The 24,471-nt window shown below is 43.2% G+C and overlaps 2 protein-coding genes across 2 annotated transcripts; both read right to left on the reverse strand.

The window, feature by feature from the left end:
* Positions 1 to 5,258: 5,258 nt before the first annotated feature.
* On the reverse strand, positions 5,259 to 6,415 carry LOC128713086 (uncharacterized). Its single transcript, XM_053807949.1, has 4 exons — positions 6,389 to 6,415; positions 5,662 to 6,201; positions 5,455 to 5,584; positions 5,259 to 5,374 (listed from the first exon to the last, which is right to left on the reverse strand). The coding sequence occupies exons 1-4, from the start codon at positions 6,413 to 6,415 to the stop codon at positions 5,259 to 5,261; spliced, it is 813 nt and encodes a 270-aa protein (XP_053663924.1).
* Positions 6,416 to 8,374: 1,959 nt separating this feature from the next.
* On the reverse strand, positions 8,375 to 23,999 carry LOC128716210 (coatomer subunit beta'). Its single transcript, XM_053811130.1, has 15 exons — positions 23,895 to 23,999; positions 14,167 to 14,518; positions 13,560 to 14,070; positions 13,294 to 13,427; positions 11,666 to 11,765; positions 11,345 to 11,544; positions 10,803 to 10,905; positions 10,574 to 10,721; positions 10,325 to 10,494; positions 9,844 to 10,247; positions 9,287 to 9,443; positions 9,015 to 9,216; positions 8,813 to 8,944; positions 8,498 to 8,716; positions 8,375 to 8,413 (listed from the first exon to the last, which is right to left on the reverse strand). Exons 1-15 carry the CDS (start codon positions 23,997 to 23,999, stop codon positions 8,375 to 8,377), a joined length of 2,976 nt encoding a protein of 991 aa, XP_053667105.1.
* Positions 24,000 to 24,471: the final 472 nt, after the last annotated feature.

Here is a 24,471-nt window from a genome sequence, read left to right on the forward strand (position 1 = left end):
ATCCTTTAGCGATACACAAGCACGGTCCTACCCTTCAGTAGAGGACGGCACAACCAACCAACAACTGACGACCCACAGTCGAGTGCTATCGGGGGGTCTCTCACTCTCGGACTACTACTACGCAGACGGAATGCACTAACTGAATCCGGTTTTCCTCCTTCCTATGAAACAACTACGAAAAACCACACACACACACACACACACCAATGCCTCCTGTGATCAATCCCGTTAAGGTAAAGAGAGATGGTATTAGGAAGGGGTAAGGGAGTTTGAAGGGGGAGGTGGGGTGGGGAATTCTTACTGTTGGCCATATTATTGTGTGGCCACCATTAATGTTTCGCAATAGATGAGCATCAGCAAGCAGCAGAGCAAATGAACAGGTCTCTTCGTCTGGAGGGTTTTGAATTCTTATGTGCAGGCTATTTTCTCTGAAGCTATTTGACCACTTTCTCCCTGTTGATATCGGTTGCCATTTGCTGAACTGTCAGTTCAAGTCGTCGAGTTGGCGGTGGTTCAATATGTTGCAATTGCAATTTGATTACGTTCATATGGTTGAGTCGCTCTACGTTGCAGGATCCCTTTGCTTGATTGCTACAAATTCGGTGAATCAGAGTACAAGAGTTGGATGAATCCGAATCAGATTCATGACTCTTTTAACTGAACGAATAACTCCGAATCTCTATTCGGAATAATCTTTAATCCTCTACGATTGATGAATCCTCAAAGGATCAATCATGTATTCATGAATCTGTAAAGATTCAAGAATCTCCAAGAGAATAATAAATTCTGAACTTCTTTTCTTTATCGGCACAACAAACCTCAAGAGGTCTAGGTCTGCTATTTCTGGCTTTCTTTGACTTAATTTACCCGTAACTAGATAGTGCTGCGTACGGAGGATTGGTCCGGATGGGATTTTGGACCGGTGCTGTCGTGTAAAGATCGGCGCCGCTACCAATACACCACCAGAAGAGAGGGTGAGATGAGATATTGTTAATATTTAAGGGTTTCCCCAACCTTCGAAAATTCATTAATCGATCGACTCGACAATAATAGGCGATTCGTGATCGAAAGATTCACATGAATGATTCTTCTCAAAAGATTCATTAGACAGTGCTTCTCTGCGGACCAGCAAATCTTGCAGGAAAATGAGTTCGCCTATCAAAAACAATTTCGATTAAACCATAAAATTCGGCTTTCGAAACAAAGAATTCCCCAACACATTTTTCATTGTCAGTTATGAGTTTCATTTTTCGCACACCTAGAAGTCGTGCGAATGGATGCACGAGTTTAAATTTAAACCACTTGTAAGCGACATCGTAGCAAACTATTGCATTCTGCACGCACAGAAAGCAAGAAAAAAGGCAACCATCTCACCTTGACCTACTCCGTTTTTGAACGTGGTAGAATACCGGCATCGGGGCGTACTGTAGAATATTTTCTGAACTGCGCTTTATATATTGAACCAGATGTACGTAAGGGTAAATATATGATCGGTCAGATTTTGCTGTGCAAATAAACAAAATACCCCCACCTCCGTAGATCTTCCATGGAGATGTAAGAAGATTTTCAAGAACATCACCAGACCATCCCCCCCTCTCCCCCAAAACTGTGCCCCAGCTGGCTGGGAAAACAATTTTCCGACGAAGTTCAAACGTCAATATTTTTCTTCCCTTTGTTGATCGAAGGCGCACTCTCGTCACAAGGGCGCTGCAGCGGTATGTCGAAACATTACGTCGCATAATCAAACGCGGTGCGCGCACACACATGCAAAGCGTTTGCATTTTGCCACACATGCTCACAGGGGGCTACAGGCAAGGTACTTTTAACGCTTCTTCTACTTGTCGGCCCATCTTCCGATAAATTGGAAAGCAAAGTCGTTTTGTGTTTTTTTTTCTTCAAATGAAAATCCAGCCTTGGGCAAGAACCCGAAAACTGTCCGTTTTGATGGTCGGTTTGTGTATATTTTAGGGGTCAGTTCATTGTGTTCACACAAACACACACACACACATCCACTGCAGGCACATGCTGTCAGCGAATCCCCGTGAACGAGAATTTGCTCCGCATCCATATGGGTGAAATAGATGTACCTTTTTTGCTTTTATATTCCCTTTATTGTTTTTTTTTTTTTGTAATCTTTGTGACTCTGCCGGGACCAACGCAAGAATAGAATTGCGATACAGCAAAAAAAAAGGGGGAAAAAATAATGTAACCTGCAGGTCACACTGATTGAGGCTGGCAGTGTGGTAGTACACCGTGCTGTGATGCACAACTACACACAAGCGCGCACACGGGCGATCCTCCTTGGTGTGTGCACACACATGTTGAGCTCTCATATTTGCGCATTCGTTTAAATGCATGAACGGAAAAAACAGACACTCTACAAGCCATACGTACTAAACAACACCAAACCAACGGACCGAAACCGACCGACCCAAAAGCAAACGACAGCGTGACTACGACAACGATAGGACAAAAAAAACCCCAGTGGACTTCCATCGGACACGCACGCACACATGAGCGGGCGGGCGAAGGAAAAAAATGGACTAGCAAAAAAAATCTCTCTCGCCTTGTTTCGGAACCAGTTGGCGACAAGGCACACTGAGATCTAATGGGACGACACAAATAAACGATACCTGACGGATTTCCTCGCTTTTCCAATTAAACTTCCTAATGTGTCTGTACGTCTATACGCGCGTGTGTGTGTGTGTGAACCGTCTGCCACGAAAACTCTTCACTGTCTAGAGATCCCCGCTCCGTGTTTCTGGTACGGCCCCCGCGACACCGTAACACCGTCCTTCGCGATCACTTCACTCTGTCCGCCTCCTTTCTCTCTGTCACTCTTACATCACACACACTTCGCCCTCATGCTAGTTCCCTTCGCAACCAGACTGGCCCAAAAACTCTGCTGCAATCCAAGGGCCAATGACAGCAGAAACGTGTCTAGCTACTAATTTCCCTTGTACCAAAGTTGGCAGTGCGTTCCACTAGCTGTTGGCTTTGCTGCCACTCTTTGTCCATTTTACACGGCCCCATAACTCTACGGCAGCCTGTTGAAGGATGGCTGTTAATCTTATCCATCAGGAGGGGGGGAGCTATAGCTCACCACACACCACTCCACTGCTATGACAATTTGCAACTTGCCCATTTGTCCCATGCAAACTCACTCGAATTGGGTTGGGGCAGATGGGATGCAGAATGGGCCACACTATGCAAAAGGAAAAATGCCACACTAACCCTTCCTGATAAGGTTTTGTAATGGATTTTTACGCCACTGCTGGTTCACTGCTTTCGCGCACTCGAATCCACTCCGCTACACACAATGAGGCCACACACACTTTCTCGCTTTTCTGGTGACGACGACGTTGGCTAAGCAACAGCGAACGAATACGTCGAAAAAGGTGAGAGCGATCCTGACACTGCCGTCCAAACTCACCTACATACCTTCGGTAGACACCTTTCAAAATGAATTATCTTCTGGGTTTTTTTTTCACGAAAATGTTTTCCCCTTTCTTTTCGTATTCGTGATAACTTAATTCCTGTGGGTTAAATTGTGTACGCTGCGTTTGTTGCTTTGCAGGTGATACCTAATGGTAATGTACCTTGGAAGTGTTCACAAAACTTCCTGTGAAAACAATTTTAAAATAAAACTTTTTTGACACCTTGTCACTTGACAAGTACAGTGCCGGACGCAAAACCATTGCACGTTCATATCAAAACTCTATGTCACCTATCAATGCGCGATCATAAAAAAATCTTTTTTTATATGCACAATGTAGTATGTTATATTATTTTAGAATTTCTTTTACATATTAAGCCGAGAGGCTTAGTAAAAATGAAATTCCTATGCATTTATATTAACAAAAACTAATGAAGTATGTTCAAATAATTCATATCAGGCTCGATTTTTTTTTAGCACATCTGTATGCATATAGCCGCCACAACAAAACGCAACGGTGTGTGCGTGTATCGAAATGTCACATTTGACATATTCGTTCCGGTCGCTGTTCAAATTGAAATGCGATGCTTCGGTTGAACAAATAATGTATCGTTATTTCGCTGCGGAGGTGTTCCGGTAGATTTAAGTCATTCTATATTTTACCTATCCCAAAAGTCATCACCGACAACAGCATTGAAATTGAGATACGCACTAGGGTGCTGACAACTTGCCGGGCTCCGGTGGGCTGGTCACGTTATGAGAATGACACCGGACGACTCTGCCCGTAAAATCCTTTTAAATCGTTCACTGGGACAGAGGAAACGTGGTAGCCCCAAATAGAGTGATGTCGTAGATACGTCCGTCGGAAAGGTCGGTATATTAGATTAACTGACTAGTGAGCAGTTAGAGGACTCATGCAACAGGCCAAGATGACGAAGTAGTTGTAGCGCCGGATGAATAAGTAATGATGAACTAGTTTTATGTAATGACATTGTTCTATTTTCTGGTTAATCCGTGTCAAATTTAAACGAAGCAACAATATTTCTTCTCGATGTGATAATAAACCACTAATTTCCCACTAATGATAAGTTCAGTTATTTTATTTTGATTTATATGCGTCGACGTAATGTTTCTAGAATGTGTTTTCGTTAATTAAACTGCTAAAATCATATACGCCATAAATTGTACAGAAATGTTCCATCGATGTATCGGATCGGAACGGTTGACTTCGGTTCTAGAGCGAAAAAGGCCTAAACGAATGCAGATGTTTGAACTAGCACTGCATATATTCGCACCTAGCGGTAGAAATAGTAACAGAAGATGCATTTTGGTGTATTGTTGGAACTGCAACAAAAATGGAATTTTAATATTCCAACAGCGACCAAATGTGGTATTCTAATTAAGCCTCAATACCCCCAAATTAAACAGTATCGTTGGTAATCCACAACTCAGCAATACGACCGGTCATCGTGATGGAAACGTTTCTAACCGTCAATTATGTAAAAATTAGGCCTCATAAGCAACTTTAATCTACTAGATCTGAAGTAACCTTTAACAGCTTAAAACTCCCGCCTGCCACAACTCAAAAGACTCGTATCCTCATGCACGAAAGAATGTTCCTGCGTCTGATAACTCAGTTGTTCGATTATATGTTCCAATCACCATACTACAATGTACAATCGGAAACCTTACAACAAATGGTATGGTATGTCTTGTAGCGCGGTACGATAAGCAAACTCACAAAGATATGAAAATAGAAATAATAATGAAAAACCGTTCACCATTCCACACCAGCGAATGTCCGCAATAATAAAAAGGTCACTTATGTTTTCGCCTTTTTCAGGCGCTGTCTTGCTTGTGCTTTTGTGTATCGGTTTCGTTCGTGGCGTTGTTCTCCCGTTGGTGGTGCATCTTCAGTTTCCTTTTGCTTTTGAAAATCTAGAATAAATACACAACATTCAACACATGAACAGTATAACAAATATAACAAAGTTTTGATGTATTTAGTTGATGGTTACCTTCTAGTAAATCGATGGGCGGATCAAGCAGACCTTTCCGTTGCAGTTTTTTGTAGTACCAAACTAGTTTTGCTATTCCGAACCCCATGCTAGTGATTACCATTATGATGAACACCATTAACGAAGTGTACTGGAAGAAACATTGCAGAAAAATTAACGTAAATTTGTTGGATGATTTGTAGCGCCAGCGCAATCAACTCCCCCTACCTTAATGGTCGGATTTTCCGTTAGTAACATGTCGGCCAACACGATGCACAACCCGACAGCACAACCGATGGCGCTACCAATGAAGGGCGACCGTTTCTCCTTCTCCCGTTCGGCATTGCCTAATGTGGCAGCTTTCCGGGCGGCCTGAATGATACCCATGTCTTGCGGTTGTAGCTGTAGTGCCTTCCCGTACGAAAGCAGCGCCGTTTCGTACTGGCCCACACCCATGCTGACTTCCGCCTTCCGGTAATACCCTTTCGCCCAGGCCGGATTCAACGCGATCGCCTTATCGGCGTCCTCATTTGCGTAGTAGAACTGTTGCAGCTTACAGAACGCCAACGATCGATTGCTGTACAGTATGGCATCGGCTGGACTGAGCTTGATGGCATGGGTGTAGTGCAGGATCGCTTCCGTAAAACTGCCCGCTTTAACACACCGGTTGCCTTCCTGCTTCAGTTCATCCGCCGTAAGATTAAGGTTGCTTTTGCCCGTCTCCTTTTCGGTGGGTGTCGTCTTCTCACCGGTGCTTCTGGGTTGTGTCTACAAAGGCCGAAATAAAACATGGGATTGCCAACATTGCCACCAAATCGCACATTACATTCGTGCTTTTGCCAAACTTACCATTGTTTTTACGTTTCAATGTGTGCAAAGACCTTTGTTCGCCAATCCATGCGATGTTGCTACACGGCAGTTTAATTGTTAAAACTATCTAAGTTGTAAAACTAACAATTTGCATGCATACACAGCAAGTCATTCTAGGTAGAACCACTTTTTTTCTGGCCGTAGAAAAAATCGACACCAATGTTTTTGTTGATCGGTTCGCAGTTGTGTGCGTGTGTCGAAACGTCAGTCGATTCGCGGGTGAATTTGACAGTTGTTTCGTTAAATGTACGGCTGGTCGTTAATTTTCCACCACACGCATAATACAGAAAAGGCTCAACGTATGCAATTTTGCATGAATGTGTCGTCCAATTAGCAAAGTTTGTTTAAATAGATTTGCAAGGCTAATTATCAGGCTAAACGATATTTATTAACTTCGCTTGACAAAGGAAAACATAAACCGTTAAAAACACACACAACAAGGAATCGAGTGATGCATGTGTGTGTGTGTGTCTCTCTCTCTTTGCTCATTTGCGCACAGTTCAGCGAGGTTGGATGGGGATGTGTGCGTGCGCGAGATAGAATTGCAATACGGAAGAGAAAGAAAAGCAATATTCTCTCTCGTTCTATGAATGTATCAGCTGTTCAGTGTTTTTTTAATGAGTGATATAAACAGATAAACCAATACATATGGAAAAGCGTGCGGCAAAAAGTTCGAACAAGTTTTTTTTGTAAGCAACATACAATAAGTACATAAATAAGAAAGAAAACACCTGTCTAGTTTGCGGAACATTTTATGACTTGTAAACTGTTTATGAATTCCAGATGAGTAATTTTCAAGAAGGAATTAATTTTTTTTAGGGAGGTTTTAATACTTAAGGCGCTTTAGAACCATACATCAGATATAAATTTCTTTCAAAAAAGCTGCAATTAAACCACCTGTTTTATAATATTTACTTATAATTAATTGTTATTATTTATATATATCGATATAGTGAGGGTGTTGAACAAACATACTTGCAGTGGTTTGTGTGTGTTCCGGTTACATAAAGTCCCTCGAGAAAAAGTATAACATTTTCATCCCTTTTAGCCTTAACAATTCAAAAATAAGAAGGAAAAAAACTATTTCGGGACCACTTCTCTCATGGGTATGCGGAAGATTTTCAGACAAAGGATAAATCCAAAATGCTACCATTCACAAACTTAATTTCTCAGGAATGTTGCAACTGTAAGCAGAACTGTTAGCGCTGAGCAAAATATATGAATTCTTCCACATTCCTTGCATTGTTTTGTTTCGCAATTATGGACAGTGACAAGATGAAATGCGTTGACCACCGACATCGTCTTCGAATGATAGAAACTTTCCAAAAGCGACTTGCCATGGGTGGATTGTTGGGTTGCAATGAACTTATGTTCACCAAAAGCAGCAATTCTCTTCAAACAGTTTCTTCAAAATGAAACAAAACTTTTCCTTTCGGGCTTGAGAACTAAAAACAAAGCTCTAATTGAGACAAGCTATACAACTGTTTTATAAAATTATCGCTTTTGTGGCAGATAAAGAATGTCTGATAAACAAACATGCAAAACTATTCAACTATGTCTTCTGTTATTGCATTACGAGACATTGGCGAATACTTTACTAGAAAAGAAAGAGAACATTTTTATAATTAAATCATACTTCTTGTCGTCTTGTTTCTTGTTTAACTACCCTGAAAAGTCGTGTGGTTTGTTCCGATAACTATTATGCCCGAACAATGATCTGTTGGTTTTATTTCCATCCTTTTTATCCTAATCGAGGCTTCGATCGATTCAACTCACAACATAAATGTACCAATGCTTTATAATGGAATATAATAATCGTTTATACCCTCGTTAACTCGAGATATAACGGAGAATAGTGCTGCTGCTGTGGCCTGTGGTTCTGCCGTTCTAGTACCTTTTAGTTACCAGTGACTTAACGTCACCAAACTAGTGCATCTCCTGCTGCACGTTATGGATGCGCGGGTGAAGTAAAAAAAAAACAAAAAAAAAACAATACTTTTGCTAAACCTTCCTTGTCTCAGTGTGACCGCCGCTTGGCTATTGAGATTGGCGAATGTCCGGCTCCGTACGCTCAATCATCGCTCAACTCCACGTCGTCTATATTTACATCCTATGATATAAGGAAAAGCGTGATCATTATACATATTCCGTCCGGTGTCCCCTCCCCCATCGACACGATCACGATCGTACTTACCGAAGTGTCAATATTATCATCCATCAACGCTTCTATTTCCGACTCGAAATCATCGAGCGAACTTTTCCGTTTGACTTGCGCTGCCGATACATTGCCAACCGTCGCACCGGTATTTATCGTCGGCGGTACACTTACAGGTGGTAGCTGCGTGGTACTGCTGTCCGAGGAGTTGACGCTGTTCGCGATGGTTGGTTCGGGATGTTTTGAAACCGATGGGGCCTGTACAAATGTTATAGAAAGAGACAAACATTGAATGGCTCTGCTCAAAAGATTCATTCAACACAACAGTAACGATAACCAAACGGCGTTACTTACACTATCGCTAACGTTTCCATTCGTTAACGTTACGATTGCTTCGCTGCTTGCACTTGGATTGTAATCAAACTTTCCCTCATTTTCCGCCATTTTCATCTCATCGATAGGCGTGCGGTCAATGTTAAGTGGTACCTGAAATGATGAATATACATTAAAAAAAAGCTCCCGAACATGATCCAAAAGTCAAAAATTTAATAATTACTTTGGTAGCGACATTGGCGGGTAGCAGGGTGCTTCGTTCCGGTAGCAGAAATTGCTGTGTTTTAACCGAATCGTAAAATCCGGGAAACAGATTCTCATACTGCTGCGGATCAGCTAAGCTTTGGCCGGCCTTTTCATTGATTTTGGCCAACTCGGTACGCCAAATGTCGAGCACGTGTGAAATTTTGCTTGGTAAGTACGTCCTGCAGTTATGAAGACGGGATGAAATGTTGAATAATTCCGTTTTACGCACGAAACCGTCGCATTACTCACCGAGCAAAGAATGCAGCTTCCGGTATCCGATTGGTTTGAATCAGAATTTCTAGACATTTCTCTAAATCACCCAGCAAAAACATGGACAGGAAGGAAATGTTAAACTTGCCCTGTGTGACACCATTTTCGCCCAGATTCCGCAACATGTCCGAATCGCCTGCGTGTATTAAATGGGAGCAAAACAAGAAAGGGGAATGTTAAACACATATATATACAATCCACTGTCAGTGCTAAATATCGGCCAGCGATTGGCACGCCGTTTGGTTCCGCATTAGAAACAATCGACACAACAATGTCCCACCGTCCAACTTGATTACAGTTTATGTGCTGTATATTATTAGCATTATCGCTTTCGCGAGCGCACCAAAGCATGCAATATGGAGTGACAATGTTTTATCCTTTTATCTTGCCACCACTGCTTGATTTCTCATCAGGACAATTTATTGCACGCTTGGAACCATTGCCGGGGCCGCAAAGTTATTCTCCCGTTTTTGGGGTGCTAATGAATACAATTATTTTGAAAGCCCGACTGTTTGATTTGCAATGAAAATGCTTACCCGTGCTGGTTGCCAGCAGCAGGAGACCACCGTAATCGTTTGCATTCGTCAGGCATTCCTTTACGAGATCGAACTTGTTCTTGCTGGTGGCAATACCGGCAAGCTGACTCCATTTCTGTGGGCTGTCGGATTCACGGGCCAGCACTAGGGCCGTATCCAGATCGCCTATCTTCAGTGCCAGCTCGAACCGATGCTCCGGATCGATCGAGACTTGTAGCGCCTGCTGGCGGAATCCTTGCATCTCCAGGAAGTGGGCCACCCGGGTACGATGCTCCTTCGGGATGGTCGGCAATACACGGTCCGCCGTATCAAAGTCGCGTCGCATAACAGCTGTCTGGTATTCGAGCACGGACAGCAGCAGGGCAAAGCTGGTCACGTTCAATTCTTTGTCGCCCAAATATAGCCTGGTGGTAAGAGAAATTAATAAGCAAAAAATTATTGAAACATGTATAATGAGTAGTTAAAAACCCCTCCAAATTACCTGTTATCTTTCGGCACGTAACCAAGCAGATACATGGTCCGATCGAGATGCGAAACAGTGACGATTTCACCGCCAACGTAGTAGTTGATTCGGTTTACAGAGTTGGTGTAGATGAAACAATCGCCCACCCAGAGACCGGTACGCACCAGTTCGTTCACTTCGCCCAGAACCTTTTGGGGAGGAGAGGTTCAGTTAGTAACATATTTCATCCCACTACTATTTGAACAAGCTCATACACGCAATACGTACATCGAAAGCTTCTTCGATACCATCTTCATTTAACTGTTGCTTCGTAGCAAGAGCATTTTGAATCATGCCGATGTCAACCTTCAGTATGAAATATGAATCCTCGGTGGCCAAGCACACCAGCGTGCCGGCTTCATTCCAAAATACGTGCCTGAAGATTAGTTGATAAAAAGATGTTTACAAGATGTCACCAGACGTAGTTGTTTGTTAAGGCTTTCCTTTGCACACATACCTTGGCTGCACTTCGATTCGTCTGATTAGCTCCAAATTTTCCCAATCGTAAAACGTTAATCCGGACGAAGTTTTCACACCAAGCAACTGCCCACCAAAGATACCTAAACGAGTTTAAGGGGAGGAATAATAACAAAAAAAAAGTTATATGGTTGTAACAAAACGATGAAAACAAAACTACTGACGATAAGCAACAACATAAACCATGCAAGTAACAACAAAGAATTTGCTCTTTTTAGAATTAAAAGAATCTCATATATGAATGTACCTTCTGTGGAACAGTTAAATACGGGGTTTTTTTTACAACAGTAGCATAGTACAACACACAGAGCGCATTCGCAGCGATGAAAAGGGGGGAAAGAGTAGAAAATAGATCGCTTTAGACAAACGGCAAGCGGAGAATTTATGGCTTTTTTTTGTTTTGTTTTTGATGTTATCTACTATAAAGGACATTCTTTACTCTCAAATTTCAATGTGTTATCGTCCCCGACAGCGTTGAATTTAGTGGATTTTTTTACCGTGAAACCGGTCCCCGTGGCTTACCTTCTGCACCGTAGTCCGGGGTGAAGCTTTTGCGTTCCTTAAAGTTACGGAACAGCTTCACCGTGCCGCTCGATTCACGCACTGCATACTCGCTGTTTTCCGATGCCCACACAAACTCCTGCGCGGAACCGAATGCTTTATTGCGTAGGGCCATCGACGTGTAGATGATGTATTCACCGTCACCGCACACCACCACAAACCTGTTGAACGAATGAAGCAGACAGACACCAAACGGTGCGGTTGAGTTGTGAAGTTCCCGCACTTGAGGTACCGAAATATGCGTGCTAATCAGAAGGGGGGAGAGAAATCCCGAAACCTTACCTTCCGTTAGGGTTGTGGGCAATTGTTTGTGGATAAATTTCGCATGCACCCATGTCCTTAACCGCTACCGGCAGCCGTTCACCGTCCTTGATTTCTGTTCCTGTGTTAGTGAAGAAGGAAAATGGGAGAATGAAAATATACTCAACGTAATCGATTAAAGCCAACGCTTTTTGTCTGATGTTTGGACGTTTGTTAGGCAAAGACTGTATTTTGAATTATTCATTTGCAACATTAGCATCGAACTGTGATTGTTCTAGATATCGCACCACGGTTTTGACTGCACTTTTGTTTCCTCCTGCAAACCACTTTCCATGCAATCTGGTTAACAAGTCTATTAATGTTAGAAAGCAGGCAATTTAGTTCATGAAAACAGATTGGCCAGAACTGTAGCACAGGCCAACGAAAAAAAATATTAGCTAAACTTTTTCGTGACCTATTAGGGCGATTGCCCTAAACAGTATATTGCATTGCATCTGAGTGCCTTTACGACGGGGTGACAGTCTTTGAGGTAATTGCCTGTTGATCATATGCGACCGGAATTTACTAATACTTCTACATAGTAAAGTCACTGTTTGACTAATTGCCTCAATTTTAAATGGAAGCGAAGAGACCAATCGATTTTCAATCGATCTTCATCTTTAGATTCGAAAATGCGATGTTAACTGTTGGACACACAGGACTTCCGTTTGACACTACCAGAGGGTAGAAGATATAATAGATCCCAGATCAATTATATCCGACGGACACATAATATATCTCCCCGTGTAAAACTTCTTCCCTGCGATGCGACTGCATTACGAATATAGCTGTTAAAGGAGAAGCCTTACTGTTTGTGTAGTTAACTGTTGGAAATAAGACTAATAAATACATAACAATTCTTGATTTACCACTAGTTGCCCAGGAACTCGTATGACAAATCTCAAAAATCAGTTCATTTTTCTAAATTCAAGCCTTGCAAAAACAAAATCTTGGCTATCTTGGTTGAATATAAAAACATTTCCATAACAATACAGTAGTTCCTTGTTTCCAAAATGCTAACAAATGCAAAAAAAACACATAATATCCCACATCAATTACGCTAATGAGATGTGAAGCATTCGGGAATTTAACTTCTAAAATGCACTTGCACTTGCACTTCCGCTCGAAACACAATGGCAACATAAAGGGTATGTAGGGGGCAACATAGGAGTGTCAGAGCCTGGTGCCTGGGAATGCCTGGTGTGCACTGATAAATACGGAAAAAGGCCTGTCGTTCTGACCTCTCGCACTCAGGTTCAACCCTTTTGCACTCGATTCGCGTACATCACAAGGATAGAGGGGAGAGTTGGGTGTTTAATCATTCTAATGGAGATGAGTTCCGTTTTTAGGATAGGGAGAGGGAATGCTAAAGGCGACATATTCTCAGTTCTGATGTCTGATTGTTACTTCCGGATATCATCTGTACGGAAAATAAAACACAAAAGTGCATTTTCTACGTCGTACATGATGAAGAATGGTACAAATAAATGTTGCTGGAATCTTTTATCGTTATGCGTTATTTCACTTTTACCCTTGGACCCCGTGATTTGTACGGCAACACCGTGCGGACGGGAAACGTTTGCCCTCACGCTCAACCTTTCACCACTTACCTTCTGGGAGTGCTTTCAGATTAACTTGCTGCATTTCGGAGTGTCTAGCCCATACGATTTTGCCTCCGTTCACATCCATCGACATGGCGGGTTCCTCGCGGCCAACCTTTATAATGATGGAACCTTCGTCGTAGCTATACAGCAGCATGGGAAGAGAGAATGATGCCAGCAGTGTTACAACCAGATTTTGCATTGCGATGCATAGTTTAAATGCACACACAAGGGCAGATTGACAAAAACAAAAAATGAAAAGCATTACAACATACCCTAACGCCACGTTGTTTGTGCCACGCATGCAAGCAATCGTCCACACCCGTTCAAAACCATAATTTAGCGACGTTTCCAGTCGGTAAGTGCCCGAATGCCAAATCCGGATTGTACCATCCTCCGAACCCGTGAGCAGAATCGGAAGCTCCGGATGGAAGTAAACGGCTGAAACGTTCTGTGCGTGCCCTTCGAGCGTTTGGACACAGGTTTTGTTCTGGTAGTCCCAGATTTTCACCAGCCGATCGTCAGCCCCCGAAATGAGGTACGGTTTGTCACCGCCATGATAATAATCCACACAGTTTACACCCTTCTCGTGGCCTTCGAGCGTGAAGTTGGGAACGTTCGATCCCAGCTGCCACACTTTCACCGTACGGTCAAGCGATGCACTGGCGAATGTGTTGTTATCTTTCGGATTAAACACGACCTGCATGACGTAGTGCGTGTGGCCCTCGAAGACGCGCTGTACCGCCCACATCTTTTCCCAGTTCCACAGCTTCACCAACATGTCATCTGCAAAAACGAAACCCGACGCGTATTATAACACATTCTTTTACCGGGATTCTTTCACACCGGTTTTAGCTCGAAGGGAGTTGTAATTGCACTTACCACTGCACGTAAGAATAAGCGGCTGCGTTGGGTGGACCGCAATGCATCGGACGTAATCAGTGTGCGCCTCGAACGAGTGCACCTTCTCGAGGGTGTTGTAATTGAACACGCGCACCTGCATGTCGTCGGAACCGGTAAGGATCCAGTTCTTGCGGGCTACAAAACGGGCGCACCGTACCGGCAGATCACAGACTTCGAAATCTTTTACCAGCTGTTGGTTTTCGTAGTTCATCACGTGCACGTGGCCATTGTACAAGGCGCATAGCATCCATGGTTCCGTCGGGTGCAGATCAACCGATTTTACTCGGTCCGACCGCGACGTTAGCCTTCTTTTGATGTCCAACCTTAGTGGCTGTGTGCGTTTGTGTGGAAGAGAAGGAAAACAGAAAAAGAATGTTTAATCAAAAGCTAAATTTATGAGTGCGTGTTTTGCAAACTCCGGGAAGTCCGGCTGTGTATTTTAACTCATCAGTGTAATAACTTATGGGTAAATAAGAATTAATAGTTTTCTTGATCAAAGTAATCATCTATAGTGCAATGCACGTATGATTGGAAAGAAACATGCCACATATTCAGTCAGGACGAGTTCAATAAGAAAAGTGCCGACGGTGCATTTACTCACAACGACAACACGTCATTGATGCAGTCCGAATTACGAATGTTTTTTACATGGAGTAAAGATTTAACAACCATAAAATTAGTGGCATAGTCATTTTAACAAGAATAAGAAAAGATTTCACAACCATCCTAGACGCTGCGATAAATTGGAACGATTCTAATAGTGACCACGTAATTATGATTTTCACTGTCACACTGTATGTTTGTGTGCTTCTCATCACCCATCACCATCCGTGCAACCATACACCGTAAACATACAGAGAAGCACTAGCATATAAACAGCATCGAAAAACAGTCCATCGGATGGTTGACGGAATCCAACATATTTCCACATCACTTATCACACTCGACAACAACATCATTCAGGGAGCATGTTCCGGCAAAAGTGATGACGATGTCTTCACTTTTGAGGTCAATTTTTGATTCGGATGGAGTGGTACAGACGGTCACTAAACGGTTTTGGCATTACGGCCCATTAGATTGGTCGTGTTAGTAGCAAATATAGGCAGATTTTCACACAAATCACACGTATGAGTACATTGCATCAACGAAGCAATCTTTGCCACTTTTGCAGCCATCCATTTCGGCCTCTTTCATTGTGTAAGTCACCGGGTTGGGTTGGGTTGGAGTATCATATTAAAAGAAACACGCCAAATGCGCACGAACAGCATTTGCAAATCGTGCAACAATCGATCCGCTAGAAGCTTACTAACCATTTTCGGATAATTGTACTACGTTCACGAACAGTTTAACACAGGATTTTTCCCAAAATTCAGCACCAACATGAAAACACGGTTTCGACGTGGCTAGGTATGATGACATCTATGAATGACATTACGAAGAATGACGATTTGACATATGTCAGTGCGGAAGATTCTCCCGGTTTTGGCCAAGCAGCACTCCCAAAGTGCATTTTGGCCAAAAGTGGAACTTATTCGCCCGTAGTATGGGTTTTCGATCGACTTGACTCCGCCTTCTTTTTTCTCGGTACTGCTGTTCGAAGTTCGAACATTATTTGAATTTGAATTTGTAACGGAATAAAAGCTCGTTACTAGTGGATCAAATGGGAATTTAAGGCCGAATGGTAAGAGTAAAAGACTTTTTAGTATGTTAACTACTCTCTAAAATGTTACAAAGAATTATTTTAATAGGAATTAAAATTAAAATTACTAAAATCCACACAAATCCAGAGACAAAAGGAGTGTAAAACCTGAGTGCATCATGTCTCAAAGCAATGACGCTGGTGTTTTGGGGGAATTTTGTGAAGATTGTAATTCTGAAAATATTAATATAATTAAATTTCATTATATCTTATTCTTTAATGAGTCTTATTTGCTGTACCATTCACCGATACGATCGTTTCTCGAATCTCTAGTGTTCCATTCTTTGTAATTAGGCCAATGCTTGCATAACGGCAAAAAACCTTCATAATGCCTGCAAGAATGTTAACGCAAGACGTTTTAGAAGCTGTCCGAGTACGTATCAATTGTCACGTTGGGTGGTACTGACACTGGCAATACCCATAACTGACGTCAAAATTCGCTTTCGTTTGAAGACCTCAGGCAAATAACAAGACATTACGGCGAACGGTTATTTGATATCTCTGCGTGCTGTACATTCGTTTGCGACCACTCGTACCGTGCCTGTCAGCCAGAAGATGGAGACATGGAGGCTGATGGAGACACTGGACATTGGTTGGAGGCGTTGGATCGAGGGCAACATCATGGGAATTGAAAGGTTCTCGTGTGTCCCGCCCGTAATAAACCGAACTATGGACCGCGACAAGGAGGTGTCTCCTGCTGGAGGCTCTGACACTCTGTCAGCCAAATCGGTTGGGCCGGTGTTGACAACCGACAACTGATCATTAGAGCAAAGTCGTACCTGCGTTCTAATCATTGTTGATGTGCTATTCTGCAACATGTTCATTTTCATTACGTTTTGTAGTAATTATAAATATTCTTCGCTAATAAGAGACGGGATAAATGCAACATAATTTATTAAATCAAAAATGGGACAGTAAATGAAGGAAAGAAATAATCCGTTCTGCTGCACCTACTGATGCGTTGTGTGTCTCTCCCTGGGAGAGGACAGGTTTTTTTTTTGGTGGCAGGTTTTTATACGATATCAAAATAATACTGTTTTTCATGATGTTTTTGTTCCTCTTCCTTTACCTCTCGGTGCAAAATTGACACGTTGACAGGCGACGTTGGCTGGAACGCGTTCTCCTACGGCTTATGAGAGATTTTTGCTTAATTGTATCTTTTACTGTCCATTCTGTGCGTTCCTCCTTTGTATTGCTTGTGCACCCCATTCAAAGTACGTTTAAAAGGCCTGAGAGGAAAGAAAGAACACCACCGAACGATAAAGGCCCTTGCTGACGACCCAGCGGGATAAACGTTGGTACAGCTGCAGTACTGCAACGCTGCAGGTGGCAATGGATGCTGCGACTTGCACGAATTCCGAAACATTTACTCCATTACGCCGGTGATCTGGTCGGTTTGGAGTTGATTGTTATGTGATCTTTTACGAAACAGCGAGTAGGTGGTGTTATACGATGGTTTTAAATAGCTGCTTTTAACATTCAAACTTTGGAACAGTTGGAGAATTACTTCACTTACTTTCGATGCTGTTCTCCTCAGGTAAAGTTCTAGGTGGTAGCATCTAGAATCACCAGAGCACATGTTTACGCTTCTATCGGGCACACCACATCTAACCGGCCGGGCTTTGTAACCCATCGTTAATTTTAATGTATTTAAAAAAAATATTTTTTGCAACTCCATTATAAACGGCATCACCAAACCAACTAAAGTCACTCAGGACGTGGAGGTACTTCAGATTTTTCCGGCCACCGTCCGGTAATTTAGTGTCACTTTAATGAAATTTATCGCCATTTACCGTTAAAGTATCGACCATTTGGCGTTGCTGCCAGCGCCAAACCAGCGCCTGAATGCATCCATTACAACAAAAAAAAACGCCAGCAAAAAGAACGAAGAAAGATGGAGCATCTTGGCGTAGACACGGAAACTTTACTGCTTGCCGCTTTTATATCCCCCCAGAATCGGATGGAAAGATCAGTGTTTTGCTAAAAGGTAAAGGTGGCAAGTGGCGGCAAAACGGAATATACGACTTTCGCCCGATTTTGTTGGAACTTTTCCAATTAAGCAGCTTGTTAAAAGCCGCCACACGGCAACTTCCGGTTAAGGGCCATGCCGGATGGTCCAATGGGTAGGGCCAAACCAAATTCTACCTCGCACGAACGCAAACTTCGCGGACTGCGAAGCGGTACCAGGGAACGCTTTTCACGAATTGTGAGCAGCGTGCTAAGCGTGTCCGTGTTGTTTCGGTTGTTTGATGGTGCTTTCGTGCTTTGCTGTACACTGTAAAAAACCCCGTTCAAGTGTTGACACTTGAGGATCCTTGTCGCTCAATTCTTCGCGGGCGCTTTGCGTTCCGGTTTTCGGTAGAAACGGGCTCCCGGGTTGAATAGCGTGGATTGACAAAGAACTAACAAAGAGAGAGAGAAAAAAAACATACACTGACTCCCGAACCAGCAGCGGATGGCTGAGTGCTGTGGGCACCAGGGAAGAAGTCGGACCAATGAACGACAATGGCATTGTTAAATTTGCAAAACTCGCTTGCCGGCACGGTACGTTTCGCAACCACCGGCGTAACAATGTTGCTGCAGCATAATCGATTTTACATTGTTCGCCCCGGGAACATAATGGGTAACAAAACCCTTCACCCGGTGCTTTCGGGCGTACCCGGTGCAAATGCAGCCTGAGCTTCTTTGCGAACGACAATGAATGCTACACCCGCACTGTCGCGCAGTAGCTGTCCAATGTACCCTGAGGGCAGTGCGGTAAGTTTGCCACATTGTTGACAGGTGCAGTGCGAAACTCTCGTACTCGAAAAGGTGTGTTTGGACGTTGGACCCGCTGGGGAGGAAGGGTTTAAGATTGTTTAATAATGTAATTTTGGGCAAGGACAGCGCGACTCGGTGCTGGTGGTTCCATTGTTGTTCGGGTGTGTTTAATGTATTAAAGGTGGTGTGTGGCGCCTGTGGGTCTGATAGGTGACGTTGCGCCAAGTTTAAAGTTGCAACAGGCAATGAAGTTGGTTAAGATCGTATCCTTTTTGCTAATATGAATTCTTGTTCTTTGTGAAACCTATTGAGTTCTTATCGTTTTAACAAAATTCAATGTTGTAAATAGAGAAATAATAGCAATGTCAACATTACCCAACAGGTACAAAGGTTTTCTGGAACTTCTGGATAACATTCTGGGCAAAATTTAAGTAAACTGTCAAGTTTAGCTATATCTTCTTGCCATTAATTAAGGTTTTGAAGTCCAATAGTAAATCTCATCCTGGTCTTGCAAGTCTTAAATCAAATAAGTCTTTGTGGTAAGACTCTGAAAGACAGAGGAGTCCAATCACTCCTTGGCAATGCATGAGACGTACAGCAAGAATCATTTCGCTCTACAAATTTGTATATATCCTCCAAACAATCAGAATTGATCCTGCTAAGAGGTGGTCTACTGTAGTGTTGTGCTTAAAGAATCTTTTGAGAAGAGTCATTCTTATGAATCTTTAGTGAGGAGTCATTTAAATCAGGAATCGACTGTCGAAAGATTCCTCATGAATCCTCAGAGCTGTGGCGGATCATGTCCCTTGGAGGTCTACAGTGGAATGGTATTAAACTAGTTGGAGGTGGAGGAACAAACTCCTACATGGAGGTCATATATCTGGGATAATTCACGAATCTTTCAAATAGAGATTCAGATTCAGACTCTCTTGGAACAAAAATAAGCTCTACAATTATGAAGCAATATTTTCCTTTGCCATCAAACCTCAATAGCTTGACGTTCAATACATCACGTAACAAAACTGTCGATAGTCTCAGGTCAGTATGCAGATGCAATCAACCTTAAGGTTCGTATCGTTCGTATGTAGCCATCAAAAGGTGCTTCCTCCATGACTCCATCACATTGCACAAGCCGCCATTTAAATAGTAAATGCATTACACGATGCCAATGCCAATTATCGGAAAAAGGGGGCCGACTAAAACGTTCTGCCTGAGCAAAGCTGAAATATTCGCATTAGTGTGGAATTCAATACCTTCCAAACCTTTGCTCGTCTAACATCACACACACACACACGCTGGATGTGGTGCTTCGCCCCTGGTGAGCCGCACAGAGAGCGAGTGTGTGGCTTTCAATATTGACACTGGTCGTGTTAAGCAACTGGGAATCCAAGGAATGCTTCCGTTATCCATTTCCAGCCCCGATGGAATGTTTTCCACACACACACACACACACACACACACACACTCGATAGTAGTTTGTGTGCGCACATCTGTAGTGTTTCACTCTTGTTGGCTTTTGATTTCGTTTGTATGATATTCCAGATAAGACGAACTAAAACTGATACCAGCTCACACACAAGTACATGATACAGATGAACTAAGTTAAAGATGGAAGCTGTTCTTTGCCCCAATCCAATTAGTATCACAAAACATTCGCAACAGAAAAGAAACACAAACAAATACCATAATCACTGCAGCCTCACTAAGGGAACAGATCTACCCAATTGCCGTTACAATGCCGGTTCCTCATGTTTTACACTCGCACAAAGAGTACTGAGCACATAGACAAACGTAGAACATGAAAGAATCGACAATAGCCTGAGAGCCGGGCAGATTTCGTCGATGAAACTAATTAAATAAAGTCGAAAACATTACATCCCCGAAAGCAACTTTGACGGCAAATGTCGGTCGTTCGTGTTCCTTTTGTTCGTGTGACTTACTTAGATCTGCCGAATCAGCATCGGACATGGGCGCTGTTGGGAACAAAAAGGGCACCAGCAGAAAAAAAGGGCCGCTTGAATGAGTGATACACCACCGGGGTAAGTTAGCTGTGTTCCTGTCAGCACCGACATGCACAGCTTGGATATCTGATTCTTGGCTGAAGGTGTTGATCGTCGGCACGTGACCCCTCGGGTGCCACGTGGTTTCATACGGATAACCTCAAACCTGGTCGAGCCTGGTAACCCTGCAAAAGTCATGGCATCCTTTTGCATGCGTGTGAGGTTTTCACCAAAGAAAACTTGTGTAAACCGTTCAGAGTTATCTGTCAGTAACACGCAATTGGGTGAGGTTAGCCGGGAAGGGACCGCTATTTTACCTGCAGTACTTGTTTATTCTGTGTCGTAGCCATACGATCTTGGGAAACCACTGTCATGGACGATTGCGGGAACTTCCAGCAGCAGACGGACACACTTTTGAAGTTTGATGCTTCGGGCGTATTGGAACGTGTTGAAAACAGAGTACATAGTACAGCAGTAGTATTTTAGTACAACAATTTTTATAGCAAACTATCTCGCACACATATTTTACAAGAATACAAGTAGCAAATTCATCGAACATGAGGCACTCTTCTATCTATCCTTTTTTTATCTAAACCATTTGTAACAATGTGCTCCTGCCGGAAACCATCCGCTTATCGGTCCTTCAGGATCATCCGCATTGTTCCGCGTCTGCTGACGGCTTTTCTGACACTATCCAAAAACGGCCATCGCCTGCGGCCGTTACCGTGCTGTTGGCTGTTCCCTCCCGCAGCGCTGTCCGCTGATAAATCGTATTAACGCAAATTGATACCAGCCCTGCGGCCATCCCCTTCGGTAGTGTGCGGCACCCATTTCACATCGCTCATTTGCCGCCCTTCCTGTCAATTGGCGGCACAATCAAGATTAGATCAATGCACACATTTATCCGATTTCGCTTGCGTCCTTCTGGTTGGTGTCCCCTGGTTTGGGTAGCAGAAAGAAATTGTTCCTGTGCGTCTGCACCGTTTCTAAGCATCGCCATGGTAGCAGGCTTTTTGGGACTGTCCCCTCACATTGACTAACGTTAACCGAGTCGAGTTCGGTTGGTTATCGCGGTAGGACGAAAGTAACATCGGTGGGAGGTATCGTCCAAAAATCTTCAGTTATTCTACTCAAACTTAATCGCAGATTTTAGTGAAAAGTAATCATTTTTCTGCTATGCGTGTATAAACAAATCCATCCCCACCCACTAGGCGTAAGTAATCGAATTCAAATGGGAATCCATTACCACCACGAACGATTGTGGCGTACTCCCGAGTCCACACCACCTAGCATTACACACCAAGCTGAGTGTTATTTGAGAACTTTATCCCATCGTCCTTGTACAGCAAATGTCTCAACAAATTGCTTGTACTAAAAAGTGGCGCACACCGTTTCAACCCCTCGACTTACGACAACGGAGAACCACAACCTATCCCACACACACACACACACACGCACACACATCCCGGCAACAAAAGAGGGGCCGTACAAAAATCACCTGTGGAAACAGCTATTTTCAATTTGTGCACGGCAGGGAAAAACAAAAGAAAACCTCGAAAGGTACTGCTCGTATTACGGACGAGCACATTGAGACGGGTGCGTGATTCCTGCTGGGGGGTTTTGCTCGGGGAGGGTTTGCTGGGGTTGCCGATGTACACCGCAAAAACCACCCGCGCGCGCGCTAGCGTGCCGATCGGATTGCTGAAGGTTTGATACCCTTGCGAGCACAAACAAAAACACCAATCCGATGAAATCCGAGAAGTGCCCACGCCACACGGTGTGAAAGATTCTCGGGTTGCAGCACTTGACTTGTGGGTGTGGGCGGGGGGAAGGGGGGGGGGGAAAGTAGGCGTTGAACGCCTTTACCGCGTAGCGCAAACCTCTGTTCCCTGTTTTCCGGAAGTTTTCCGGCCCGGCGAGGCGGCCTCGAGGAGTGGGACCGCCCGTTCGTCAGGGACGGTCTGTCCTAATGGGCTCGGTTGTGTGCGAACCACGGCCCCGCCGGTGTAATGTGATAAGTTAGCACAATAAAAACAAATGATTTAATTTGCTCACTCCGATTGCCGTTGAGTGCCGGGATAATTCACGTGGTGTAGATAGTTAAATGAAGGTAGTTGGATTGAAACTAGATTGAAATATCGTCCTAATTGAAAATGAACGATCTTAGTCCCACACGATCTTTGGGTTGTTAGTTGTTGCGATAATTACTACCTTATCTCTTACACGCCTGTTATGTTATGTGAGTGTCCCGACTATTTGCTATAAAGCACCAAAGAACTCAAACACCCTGTGCATAAAAGAATCGTAAATCTTTTCACCCACCGCCTTTAGCAACACATCTCGCGGTGGAAAAGGTGTTGTGAATAACAAAGCAATCGGCAAACGCCGTGTACCGTGTTGCATAAGTGTGAGGTGACGATAGGATACTGTCTTTAGAATTTCACCATTAAACCGTTTCAGTTCTTGTGATCTCAGCGGAAGGCATTATCTAGCGAAAAAAGGGGAACCATATTGCAACAACGCAACGACAGCCACAAATCTACAGCCGTCACAGGGCACGTGGCCTATCCTTTTGTTTTGCGTTTGTTGCGCGGTAGGTCAAAGCGAACCGCGTCTTTCCGTACACACACAAAATCAAGTGTCCCGCAGTGCTGACTGTGTGAAACAGCAGCTATCAATAAAGGCTATGTGAGTTATACCACTTTACTAAAGCACTTAAGCACGATTGGACATTGTAAATTAAAATTATGTTTGTCAGCTCTTCGGTAAGAGTGTCCATCGATTTTTAGTACACCCCATCGAGGCGAATGGTGAGGTGCACATTGAATCAGTATGAATGAGTGAGTTGGTCATTGTGCCACTCACTGTGAGTGACTCGTAAAGCACTAATTCCAAAAGGTAAATATAAAAGTAAAGCACAAAGTATGTACTAAGTGTTTTTAGTACTAGCATTGTCAGTTTTCACACGCCGGGACTATTTCTCTCTGGATTCAATGCAATTAGGACAGTAAATGAGTGTGAATAAAATGAAATAATGCTGAAAATGAGCAATTCTTATTGTAAAAGAGTGAAAAGAAACATTAAATTCGCTTAACATTTAGTACTATTTGTACTAAATAAGACCTCTCTGGCTGTAATAAAGAATTATAGCAATCGCTCATATTATAATATTATAAAATTCTTAAATAACAATAAGAACTTAAAGCATTAAAGAACAAGAAGTATGAATGAATCAAACTTCAACTCACCATATTTTCCAGATCCATTTCTTCCAACCGTCGCAACCGTTCCTCTCGCTGCAATGCTGCCTCCTTTGCCTGATTCCGGCGTTGCTTGTTTCGCAAATGTCCCATGATGGTTAGTACACTTCACAGTTTCACCAGTAGAGATGGTTTCCAAAAATCTGCTTCAATCTGCCGTCTATTCAAAATCTGTAACATCGAACGAGTACACCTGAAATTATTTAGAACAAAAAAAAAACAAACATTTTACTAGAGTTTTCCGAAAATCTGTTTTGATCCAATCGATGTGTTAAAATAATCCACCATTTACTAGCTAGCCCGTAGACAAATAAACCACTCGCTTCACGAGCTCACTAGTGAGAAAAGTTGGTTAAAATATTGCCTTCATTTAGACGACACCTTCTTCCGCGGGGGTCGCGTCGCGCACACTCTTCGCTTTAAGGAAATCGATAAATCTTGTGCCTGCAACGTGTTGATGCGAAATTGTTACGCGAAAGGAAGTCGAGGATTTCGCGAGACAAGCAACACGAAAACCCAACCCCAAAATGCCAAGAAAGATAGCGAACTACGATTCGGAACTGAC

The sequence above is a fragment of the Anopheles marshallii genome, chromosome 3 (assembly GCF_943734725.1).
Source record: "Anopheles marshallii chromosome 3, idAnoMarsDA_429_01, whole genome shotgun sequence".
NCBI classification, from domain to species: Eukaryota; Metazoa; Arthropoda; class Insecta; order Diptera; family Culicidae; genus Anopheles; species Anopheles marshallii.